At 46.2% G+C, this 12,889-nt stretch overlaps 1 protein-coding gene across 1 annotated transcript; it reads right to left on the reverse strand.

Moving 5' to 3' along the window:
- Nucleotides 1-59: 59 nt before the first annotated feature.
- Nucleotides 60-2,627, reverse strand: marcksa (myristoylated alanine-rich protein kinase C substrate a). The gene is made up of 2 exons (XM_079255443.1): nt 2,244-2,627; nt 60-1,659 (listed from the first exon to the last, which is right to left on the reverse strand). Exons 1-2 carry the CDS (start codon nt 2,325-2,327, stop codon nt 826-828), a joined length of 918 nt encoding a protein of 305 aa, XP_079111569.1. The 5' UTR covers nt 2,328-2,627; the 3' UTR covers nt 60-825.
- Between the last annotated feature and the right edge of the window lie 10,262 nt (nt 2,628-12,889).

Below are 12,889 nucleotides of genomic sequence, written 5' to 3' on the forward strand. Positions count from 1 at the left end.
CGGCACATCCTGCAGCCGCCTCCACGCTGAAATAAACACCAACACACGCAGCTCAGATTTTATTCACATTTATTTTTGCTTTAGTGTGTTGACAGAAAGGCCGAACACCCCGAAGCAGAGTTTCATAGCAAAGTCCCGTCTCCAGTCCATCAAAGCTTCTCCAGTATTTACAAAAGAAAGAAACGAGATGCTGCAGAACATCTGCATCTGAGTCCAGTCTGGGCATGGAGAGAGAACACGCACCGCAGGACAAACCGTGTTACAGAACCACCAAGCTGCAGGTTTTATGTGCTTTTTCAGATCCAGGTTTCCTTTTTTTGTACAATAATCACAGTTAAAAACACCCCGCCTATACATACTTACACTTTATTAACCAACAATAAACAATAAAGCCTATACAACGCTCTCCTACGGACAGCCAGCGAGAAGCCGAGTCCCTAAACGTCTATCTGGGTCGTAGTGTTGCAAACCGCCAGGATTCCTTTCCTCTCTACGCTCTTCTGGTCGTCATGGCGGCACTCCCCCGCCTCCTCGCCGCGGACACCTCCATCCTGTTCTGTTTACATTTTGTATAAAAACCAACTAATAAAAAGGATAATACTGATGTAAAAATATATGGCAGAGTGGCTGTTTGGGGGTGCTGGTACACGTGGAAGCCACCCGCCTCCCGAGCCCGTGGGAACGCCGGGGCCGAGGCGGGTTTTGTGGAAAAAGGGGATTTGACCAAAAGAAAAAAGAAAGAAAAGCTTTAAAATGTTCCCGTTGTGGACAAGTTCACTCCGACGTACAGACAGGAAAAGTTTGGATTATCTTCCAACGCCGGCTTTAGTCAGCAGCTGGGGGGGCCGCGGCCGGGGCCTCCGCCGCGGCCGGGGCCTCCGCCGCTGCGGCTCCCTGCGAAGCCTCCTCTGTTTTGGGCGCCTCCTCGGCCGGTTTCTCCTCCACCTTTGGCTCCTCGGCGGCTGCGACGTCCTCAGCCGGCTTCTCCTCCTCCTTGGCCTGGTCTGCAGCAGGCGCCGCCTCCTCCTGCTTTACCTCCTCTGGCTTCGCCTCCTCTGGCTTCGCCTCCTCTGGCTTCGCCTCCTCCTGTTTCGCCTCCTCTGGCTTCGCCTCCTCTGGCTTCGCCTCCTCCTGTTTCGCCTCCTCTGGCTTCGCCTCCTCCTGCTTTACCTCCTGCTTGGTCTGGTCTGCAGCAGGCGCCGCCTCCCCCTCGGTGGGCTTGGTCTCCTCCCCGGCGGCTGCAGCCTCCTCTTTGGCCTCAGCCTTGGCCTCCTCTGCAGGAGCCGCCGCTGCCGCCGGCTCCTCCTTCTCAGCTCCATCACCCGTCTCCTTTTTGGCCTTCCTGAAAGAAAAGCCGCTGAGCTTGAAGGACTTCTTGAAGGAGAACTTCTTCTTCTTCTTCTTGGGGGTCTCGTTGCTGGTAGAAGGAGTAGCTCCCTCCTCCTTGGCTGCAGCCTCTCCTTCAGCAGGAGCAGGAGACGCTTCTACATTCTCCCCACCTGCAGCCTCCTTCTCAGCAGACTCAGCTGCCACCGCCTCCTCTGCTGGCGCCTCCTCTTTGGGGGTCTCCTCGGCGGTGGCGCTGCCGTTGGCCTGCACCTCCTCTTTGCCGTTCTCAGCAGGAGAGGCGTCTCCGTTGGCCTTCACGTGTCCGTTTTCCTGAAACAAAAGAAGACAAACAGGCGCTCAGTCAGAGCTGGAGGCGGACAGTCCCACCGGTGGACACCGGGGGCAGCAGACACCATCAGGGCAGCAGCAGGACCCCCCCCCCCCCGGTCTGAGCCTGCATGGAAATCTTCCCATAAAAACACTTAAACCAAACTAAAAACACGTTTTCTCCTTTTTCTGCAGAAACAAACCGGTTCATCTGGACTTCACAGTTTTCCAACTTAAACATGAACAAAGTTCCGAAATGTTTTCAACAAGAGAACAGGGTCCAGAAAGGACACCCCCCCCCCCCCCCCCCCCACCGGGACAACCAGCTGAAACCTCCACTTTCTAGTCAGGCATGTGGAGCAAAACGCGCTCCTCCACCTCCTCCTGAAGCTCCTCCAGAAAAACACCAATCTTTTATTTCACTTCAGCAGCAGAAGATCCAACAAACCGGCAGAAAAGTCCGCGTGAAGCTCCAACAGCAAACCCGCAGCTGCTGCGCGTCCCCGTGCGGGAAAAGGAGAAAACCCGCAACTTTCCAGCATCCTCCCAGTGTCCACGCAAAGCCACGCCGTGGAAGCGGTAGTTACCTGTCCGTTGGTCTTGGCGGGGGAAGCAGCGGCTTCTCCGGGCTTCTCGGACACCGTGTCCGTCTTGGACAACTGCGCTCCCATGCTGCTGCGTCCCGGAGCGCGGAGGAGGAGAAAGGGGGAAAGAAACGAGAAAGAAGGAGAACAAAGACCCGCGAGGCTCTCCAGCTGCTGCTCCTCTTCCTCCCCGCACTCCGCTGCTGCTCCTCTTCCTCCCCGCACAAAGAAAAGTTGCAGGAGAACACGCGGAGTCCACGCGGAGGCTTTAGTGGCGCGCGGAGGGAAGCTGGACTCTGGAGAGGTGCGAAAATCCCGGGCTGGTGGCCGCGTCGCTGCAGACAGCCTGCAAAATGGAGAAATCCGCCTTGCTGGTGATGAGATGCGGAGTCCAACGCCCAGCTGGCGACGTGAATGGACGCTCCGAGCGATGACGGCACCGCACGCACATCCAGCCAATCACAGCGGCCGCTGCGGGCAGGGGGCGGGGCTTGAATAATCACGCTGAGTGGAAAACAACGTGGAAAATATTTTGAAATAAAGTTTCCAGATTTCAGTGTTGAAAATCGTGGATATGGGTTATTATCTTTTATTTCTTACTCTGATCTTTCAGAACATTAAATATATATTTCATTCATCTAATTATGCTAATCGATATATGCTTTAATAAAAGCCCAAAAAATATGATTTAATTCTAAAAACTCACAATTTCCAAGATTTTAAACTGGAAACTAGGATTTTTAAAAAATATTTTCTGATCATAGCAAAACATATTTATGTATAAATATAAAACCAATAAAAAAAACAAACTTATTTTCTGCTTCCTGCATGATGTCAGAATGAAGCTAAAATCCACTAAAACTGTCAGGAGATTTTATTTTAACTTTTTCTGAACGAACGTAAACAGTCGTTCAGTGTGTATTTATTGTTTACCATGTTGCTCTCTAACAAGATGATTAACCACAAAAAAAGAGAAGCATCTGAACCATGTAACGAACATCTATATGTAAACATATTTATGTTTCTAAAGCTTGTTTCTGAGTCAGAGGTGACAGAGTCCGTCCTGGAGATCTACTACTCCACAACGTTTCGATGTGTCCCTTCTGTCCCGTTTGAGGCTTCTACACGGCTGAATGACATGCAGAATCCTGGTAATGGCACATCCATTTGATTCAGATACCAATAGCAATACATTAGACACTGTGGTGTAACTATCTAGCTTTTAATGTACATTTTGTTTCATGTCAAAACTGCTGGTGTTTGCCCCACATGGGCCCCAGGGCCTGTGCCCAAAATGCCCATTGGACAATCCAGCCTTACATGGATCCATCCATCTTCTTGTCCAACTCTGGTTCTCTTAGTACCAACATGACCTGGTTTAACCTCCACAGCCTGCCTGAGTCCTGCTGCTGACCATGTCCATCCCTTTCTGAGCACAGTGTAGCATCTTCTGATGGAAACTTCCAGCAGGATGATGCACCATGTCACAAAGCTCACATCATCTCCACCATGACGATGAGTTCACTGTCCTCCAACGGCCTCCACAGTCACCAGATCTCAGTCCAGCAGAGCAGCTTTGGGACGTGGTGGAACGGGAGATTCTCATGGTGATGAGGTGGAACGGGAGATTCTCATGGTGATGAGGTGGAACGGGAGATTCTCATGGTGATGAGGTGGAACGGGAGATTCTCATGGTGATGAGGTGGAACGGGAGATTCTCATGGTGATGAGGTGGAACGGGAGATTCTCATGGTGATGAGGTGGAACGGGAGATTCTCATGCTGATGAGGTGGAACGGGAGATTCTCATGGTGATGAGGTGGAACGGGAGATTCTCATGGTGATGAGGTGGAACGGGAGATTCTCATGGTGATGAGGTGGAACGGGAGATTCTCATGCTGATGAGGTGGAACGGGAGATTCTCATGCTGATGAGGTGGAACGGGAGATTCTCATGGTGATGAGGTGGAACGGGAGATTATCATCATGATGAGGTGGAACGGGAGATTCTCATGGTGATGTGGTGGAACGGGAGATTCTCATGGTGATGAGGTGGAACGGGAGATTATCATCATGATGAGGTGGAACGGGAGATTCTCATGGTGATGTGGTGGAACGGGAGATTCTCATGGTGATGAGGTGGAACGGGAGATTCTCATCATGATGTGGTGGAACAGGAGATTCTCATCATGATGTGGTGGAACAGGAGATTTTCATGGTGATGAGGTGGAACGGGAGATTCTCATGGTGATGAGGTGAAACGGGAGGTTGTCATGGTGATGAGGTGGAACGGGAGATTCTCATGGTGATGAGGTGAAACGGGAGGTTGTCATGGTGATGAGGTGGAACGGGAGATTCTCATGGTGATGAGGTGGAACGGGAGATTCTCATGGTGATGTGGTGGAACGGGAGATTCTCATGGTGATGTGGTGGAACGGGAGATTCTCATGGTGATGAGGTGGAACGGGAGATTCTCATGGTGATGAGGTGGAACGGGAGATTCTCATGGTGATGTGGTGGAACGGGAGATTCTCATGGTGATGAGGTGGAACGGGAGATTCTCATCATGATGAGGTGGAACGGGAGATTCTCATCATGATGAGGTGGAACGGGAGATTCTCATCATGATGAGGTGGAACGGGAGATTCTCATGGTGATGAGGTGGAACGGGAGATTCTCATGGTGATGAGGTGGAACGGGAGATTCTCATGGTGATGAGGTGGAACGGGAGATTCTCATGGTGATGAGGTGGAACGGGAGATTCTCATGGTGATGAGGTGGAACGGGAGATTCTCATGGTGATGAGGTGGAATGGGAGATTCTCATCATGATGAGGTGGAACGGGAGATTCTCATGGTGATGAGGTGGAACGGGAGATTCTCATGGTGATGAGGTGGAACGGGAGATTCTCATGGTGATGAGGTGAAACGGGAGGTTGTCATGGTGATGAGGTGGAACGGGAGATTCTCATGGTGATGAGGTGAAACGGGAGGTTGTCATGGTGATGAGGTGGAACGGGAGATTCTCATGGTGATGAGGTGGAACGGGAGATTCTCATGGTGATGAGGTGGAACGGGAGATTCTCATGGTGATGAGGTGGAACGGGAGATTCTCATCATGATGAGGTGGAACGGGAGATTCTCATGGTGATGAGGTGGAACGGGAGGTTCTCATCATGACGAGATGGAACGGGAGATTCTCATGGTGATGAGGTGGAACGGGAGATTCTCATGATGATGAGGTGGAACGGGAGATTCTCATCATGATGAGGTGGAACGGGAGATTCTCACGGTGATGAGGTGGAACGGGAGATTCTCATGGTGATGTGGTGGAACGGGAGATTCTCATGGTGATGAGGTGGAACGGGAGATTCTCATCATGATGTGGTGGAACAGGAGATTCTCATCATGATGTGGTGGAACAGGAGATTCTCATGGTGATGAGGTGGAACGGGAGATTCTCATCATTATGAGGTGGAACAGGAGATTTTCATGGTGATGAGGTGGAACGGGAGATTCTCATGGTGATGAGGTGAAACGGGAGGTTGTCATGGTGATGAGGTGGAACGGGAGATTCTCATGGTGATGAGGTGAAACGGGAGGTTGTCATGGTGATGAGGTGGAACGGGAGATTCTCATGGTGATGAGGTGGAACGGGAGATTCTCATGGTGATGTGGTGGAACGGGAGATTCTCATGGTGATGTGGTGGAACGGGAGATTCTCATGGTGATGAGGTGGAACGGGAGATTCTCATGGTGATGAGGTGGAACGGGAGATTCTCATGGTGATGAGGTGGAACGGGAGATTCTCATCATGATGAGGTGGAACAGGAGATTCTCATCATGATGAGGTGGAACTGGACATTCTCATGGTGATGAGGTGGAACGGGAGATTCTCATGGTGATGAGGTGGAACGGGAGATTCTCATGGTGATGAGGTGGAACGGGAGATTCTCATGGTGATGAGGTGGAACGGGAGATTCTCATGGTGATGAGGTGGAACGGGAGATTCTCATGGTGATGAGGTGGAACGGGAGATTCTCATGGTGATGAGGTGGAACGGGAGATTCTCATGGTGATGAGGTGGAACGGGAGATTCTCATCATGATGAGGTGGAACGGGAGATTCTCATGGTGATGAGGTGGAACGGGAGATTCTCATGGTGATGAGGTGGAACGGGAGATTCTCATGGTGATGAGGTGAAACGGGAGGTTGTCATGGTGATGAGGTGGAACGGGAGATTCTCATGGTGATGAGGTGAAACGGGAGGTTGTCATGGTGATGAGGTGGAACGGGAGATTCTCATGGTGATGAGGTGGAACGGGAGATTCTCATGGTGATGAGGTGGAACGGGAGATTCTCATGGTGATGAGGTGGAACGGGAGATTCTCATCATGATGAGGTGGAACGGGAGATTCTCATGGTGATGAGGTGGAACGGGAGGTTCTCATCATGACGAGATGGAACGGGAGATTCTCATGGTGATGAGGTGGAACGGGAGATTCTCATCATGATGAGATGGAACGGGAGATTCTCATGGTGATGAGGTGGAACGGGAGATTCTCATCATGATGAGATGGAACGGGAGATTCTCATGGTGATGAGGTGGAACGGGAGATTCTCATGGTGATGAGGTGGAACGGGAGGTTCTCATCATGACGAGATGGAACGGGAGATTCTCATGGTGATGAGGTGGAACGGGAGATTCTCATGGTGATGAGGTGGAACGGGAGATTCTCATCATGATGAGATGGAACGGGAGATTCTCATGGTGATGAGGTGGAACGGGAGATTCTCATGGTGATGAGGTGGAACGGGAGATTCTCATGGTGATGAGGTGGAACGGGAGATTCTCATGGTGATGAGGTGGAACGGGAGATTCTCATCATGATGAGATGGAACGGGAGATTCTCATGGTGATGAGGTGGAACGGGAGGTTCTCATCATGACGAGATGGAACGGGAGATTCTCATGGTGATTTGCAACAACTGTGTGATGCTTCATGTCGGTATGGAGCAATAAATCAGAGACATGCTCTCAACACCTCTTGAAATTACATGAAGAATGACTGTAGTTCTGGTGGAAAAAAGGGCCATATGTGGTACTAGACTAGTTAAAGTGTACGGTGAGTGAATGGTACATAATAACAGTTCATACAGTTGCTTTTATGTCGGATAAGCAGAAGTGTAAACATGGTGTTTACATGTGACAAACAAAGCTGATGTGATAAAACTTGACCTGGACATATTTTCCATGACGTGACCTGAGTAAAATCAGTTTACCGGTTTGTCTCTACTTTGCTAAACATTATTTGTGTTCATGTTTGAACTCTAAGGAGAGACTGAGGCGTGAGATGAGTCAGAGCAGAAGGAGATGTTTATCAGCTCTGGGTGGTTCCAGTTGCTTTCCCAACAAAACCACCACTGTTGGATTCTGGGTGTGTAACGGTTGAAGGGACAGGGGAGGTGGGGGGGCTCGGGTTTAGTTTTGTTGATGACCATGAGATGTGCCCCAGAGGGAGGTTGCTAGCGTTCAGACAGGTTCCACATTTACAATGCAAATCTCTGCAGGGCAGGGTCAGCTGTCCTCATCTGCCTTCAGACTGCAGCAGAAACAGCTCCGCTCAGCACAGGTGGGCTTCCCGGAGACGTTTCACATCGCCTCTCTTCAATGTTATCAGGAGCCATGCAAAGCAGCGAGGCCTATCTCACCTGGATGCAAAGCGCAGCATTCAGTGAGCCCCGCCGAGGCCTGGCGGTTGCCATGACGGCTGCTTGACTGTCATCTTTTTACTGTCAAAGTGGAAAATTTACATGAAGCTTTAATAACAGTCTTTATCTAAAGACTCAATCATTTATCATTGTTTGCTATTTAAAGATGACTAAACAGAAACAGAAACTCCCCAACACACACACACACACACACACACACACCTACACACACCTACGCACACTTTTATTCCGATTTACATCAACATAAAATGCTGCTCCACATCCTGGAAACTTGATGCTCTGCATCTTTTCTTCTTTTTAAGATCAAGATATTATAATTTAATTCAAATCAACTTTATCAACACATCACCAAAATCACAATGAAGTCACAAACCAAGTCCAATTCAGTCCAACGCGTTATAATCCAATTAATCCATCAAATGACCCATATCCGTCCGGTAACTAGGCTCATATTACCCAGTTTATAAACTAACCTGGCTAAGGAAAACCTCCATCAGAACCAGAACCAGGAAAGAAAACCTCCATCAGGACCAGAACCATGAAGGAAAACCTCCATCAGGACCAGAACCAGGATGAAATTGTATCGGCATGCTTTTTTATTGGTTATCGGCTGCCATATCTGAAACTTAAAAGAAAGATATACATACATACATACGTACATACATACGTACATATATATATATATATATATATATATATATATATATATATATATATATATATATATATATATATGTATATATATGTATATATATATATATATATATATATATATATATATATATATATATATATATATATATATATATATATATATGTATATATATATTTCTTTAATCTGCTGATGTACGCCCAACATGGGCCCAACATGAGGCCCAGGAGGGCGTGGTCTCTTGGACCCTTGCCCATAATGTCCATTGGATAATCCAGCCTTGCTAAGAGCCGGGGAGATCTGCTGGAGTTTAAGGGTTAAATTAAATAGAATTAATCATCCAACCATGTATTTATTATTATTATTATAATAACTTTTTTTCTTTTCTCACTCATGATATCTTGACATGGGGTTCCCTTGGGGGGCGTCCGTCCAGAACTGTTGCCGGCAGCTCGACATGTTGGTGTGAAGAGCTCATGTTGAGTCGTTGTGGTTACATGAACAAAGGAACTCCAGTAAGCTGGAGATACAGGAACTGGTTCCAGTAACTTTCTCCCAGACAGTTTCAGTCTCGTCCAAACTCAGCTGATCGTTGTGGAGCTTCGCAGCAATGAAAAGACCAACGAGGCGGAGTAGTTTCAGAGGGGCTGTGTGGATGATGATGACAGGATCCGGTTTCAGCTGCTGAGGAACATCCCAACCCAAATATTCAGAAAACTTGTTTCGTTTACCACATGTTTATTTAGCTTCATCTCATTTAGTTACACACTGGAGCTTTTTTAACCTTTAACCTTTTTTCTTTGTGTGATTTGGTGAAAATCTGGAAACAATCCTGGAAACTTATAAAACCCTCATCAGAGCAGTTTTATCTAATGACACTAATCTGATAAATACAGTTTTTTTTTCCCAGTCAAGACGTTTTAGTGACTCTGCGAGGCGCTCAGGCCAGTTCATACGGGTTCACCATGTGGAGTCCTGCATGTGAAGCTGCAGTTTTCCACCTGCTGGTGCTGGAAATGTCAGTCCAAACAAGATTTCCAGATCATAAAGTGAGTTTTCCTCGTTGATTGGAAGGACAGGTTGATTTGAGAGAAGTGGAACCAGACAATTTCCCTCATGCATGCAGGGAGATGTCCGTCTCTGCAGCAGCACAGGACATAAAGACTCCACAGCAACGTCGTTCCAATGAAGGACAAAACAAGGCGAATAAGACTACATTTCTAAATTTGCTTTGTGCTGGAAAACTGATGGAACCCCCCCTCCCTCCAATATGAGCTGCACTGGAGGGAAACATGAGACCAAACTGCAGCCAGATGACATAAATTTACATATATTTAACTTTGTATCCTGGTGCCAGACTTGTGTTTAATATCCTGCTCTTACGTGATGCTTTTCATCTTCATCAGGGCTGCACAGAGATCTGCATCATGTGTTCCTGCAGAAAATATTTTTAAAAAATATAAGAAAAACTTTTATTTTCTTTCCAGGAGGTTGACTCTACAATGAAACCATTGAATCTGAGAAACCACAAGAATTAAAGCGGCTCTATGATCCTATTTCTAGTTTTCTGAGCTTTCTACAGTGTTATGGTGTTGAATGCTCATCAGGCATATGAGTGGCGCCGTTTTTCATCACCTAAACTCATGTTTGAGTTTTCTGGCATACTCTACGTTTGGTTTCCAGGGCGACGGAAAGGCGTGGTTTTAGAGAATTTTTTCTACTTCAAAATTTTAGTGACATCCTGAGGGAGGGACTCAGTGCTTGGTCATCTTCTCCAGGTTGTATATATTCATGAGAAGAAAGCCACGCCCACTTTCACTGCTTAATATAACTAGTCCTAGCAGTTGCCCAATCAGACGCAGCCTGCAGGACAGGGGGCGGAGCTTTGTTTCAGGCTGATCTGAGAGGGTCAATACAAAATAAATGATGGGGCTTGTGTAAAATGCTTGATTATTTCTTGCCCTTGTGAACTTACATATTAAAATAGATTAGACTGAAATGTGCATCATCACTTTTCAACTTGGTCTCATTTCCTTGCGTTCACCCATTTCATCCCCATTTTCACCCATTTTTTATCAGTTCAATTTATTTAGCAGATTGTATGAAAGATTGTAACCAAACAGCACATCAGATAATCCTTGGACCAAATGTTGGAGACCAGTCCTCATTGGGTCTACCTTGTTCTGCTGGGGGGCTTCAGTACTCATGTGGGCGATGACTGAGAAGAAACTTCATTATAGTCGATGTTTGTCAGATAGTGTTGTTAACAAATTTAAGAAGTCTATTTCAGCAGTATTTCCTCCAATACCATGTGTTAACTTGACAGGAAACACCCATCCGAGCTTTACTCCAACACAGGTCGATGAATGTGTTGCTAGAATGACAGCTTTAATGTGTATAACACTAGATAATGTTGCTCCTCTAAAGAAGAAGAGAACCAGTCAGAAGAAGCAGGTCCCATGGTTTAATTCCCAGCTTCAAGCTTTAAAACAGACATCAAGGCGTTTGGAAAGAAAATGTCGTTCATCTGGCTTGAAGAGTGTTGCATAGTCTGGAAAGAAAGTTTAATAGTGTATAAAAAAGCCTTGCATGTGGCTAGAACAGCTTATTATTCATCATTGATAGAAGAGAACAAGAACAACCCCAGGTTTCTCTTCAGCACTGGAACCAGACTGACTAAGAGCCATAGTGCCGTTGAGCCATCTATTCCTTTCAACCTCAGCTGTGACGACTTTATGAGTTTCTTTGTGAACAAAATAGTTTCTATCAGGAAGGAAATCAGTAATAACCTTAACACTACTAATGTTATTTCATCTGCAGCAGCCTTAGAAACGTCTTTAGAAGCTGATTTTCATTTGGACCGTTTCTTGCCTGTACAGCTCTCCGAGTTAACCAACATAATAGCTTCATCTAAACCTTCAACCTGTGTTTTAGACCCCATCCCAACCAGATTATTCAAGGAAATATGTTTCTTAATCAATACATTTATACTGAACCTGATCAATTCATCTCTATTAATAGGATATGTACCTCAATATTTTAAGACAGCTGTAATTAAACCGTTGCTTAAAGAAACAACTCTGGATCCAGAAGTTTTAGCTAAATATAGACCAATATCTAATCTCCCCTTCTGGTCTAAAGTTCTTGAGAAAACAGTTTCAACCCAACTATGTTCCTATCTGAGCAGAAACAATCTGAAGAGTTTCAGTCAGGATTTAGAGCTCATCATAGCACAGAGACAGCACTGGTGAAAGTCACTAATGATCTTCTCATGGCCTCAGATAAAGGACTTCTGTCTGGACTCATTCTTTTAGATCTCAGTTCTGCATTCGACACTATTGATCACAATATTCTGCTACAGAGGCTGGAACATGTTATTGGGGTTAAAGGGACTGTATTAAACTGGTTCCAGTCATATTTATCTGATAGATTTCAGTTTGTAAATGTAAATGATGAGTCTTCCTCACACACCAGGGTAAGTCATGGAGTTCCTCATGGTTCTGTACTTGGACCAATACTTTTCACATTATGCATGCTTCCCTTAGGAAATATCATCAGGCAGCATGGTATAAATTTTCATTGCTATGCAGATGACACTCAGATCTACCTTTCCATGAAACCAGATGAAACCAATCAGTTTCTTAGATTACAAAGATGTCTTACAGACATCAAGACCTGGATGAGTCTGAATTTTCTCCTTTTAAACTCAGACAAGACAGAGGTCATTATCTTCAAGCCTGAAAAACTTAGAACAAAATTATCCAGTTATGTAATTAATCTGGATGGCATTAATCTGGCCTCCAGTACCACTGTGAGAAATCTTGGAGTCATTATTGACCAGGACTTGGTTTCTAGAACTGCCTTCTTCCACCTGCGTAATATTGCAAAAATTAGGGGCATCTTGTCTCAGAAAGATGCAGAAAAATGAGTCCATGCCTTTATTACTTCCAGACTGGATTACTGCAATTCCTTATTTATGGGTTGTCCCAAATATGCCCTGAAAAGTCTCCAGCTGATCCAAAATGCTGCAGCGAGGGTTCTGATGAGGACTAGCAGGAGAGATCATATTTCACCAGTTTTAGCCTCTCTACACTGGCTCCCTGTTAAATCCAGGATAAAATTTAAAATTCTTCTCCTCACATATAAAGCTCTCCATGACCAAGCTCCAATGTACATAAAAGATCTTATAGTTCCATATATTCCAAATAGAGCACTTCGCTCTCAGACTGCAGGTTTACTGGTGGTTCCCAGAGTCTCAAAGAGTACTA

This window comes from Telmatherina bonti, assembly GCF_933228915.1.
Source record: "Telmatherina bonti genome assembly, chromosome: 16".
NCBI lineage: Eukaryota > Metazoa > Chordata > Actinopteri > Atheriniformes > Telmatherinidae > Telmatherina > Telmatherina bonti.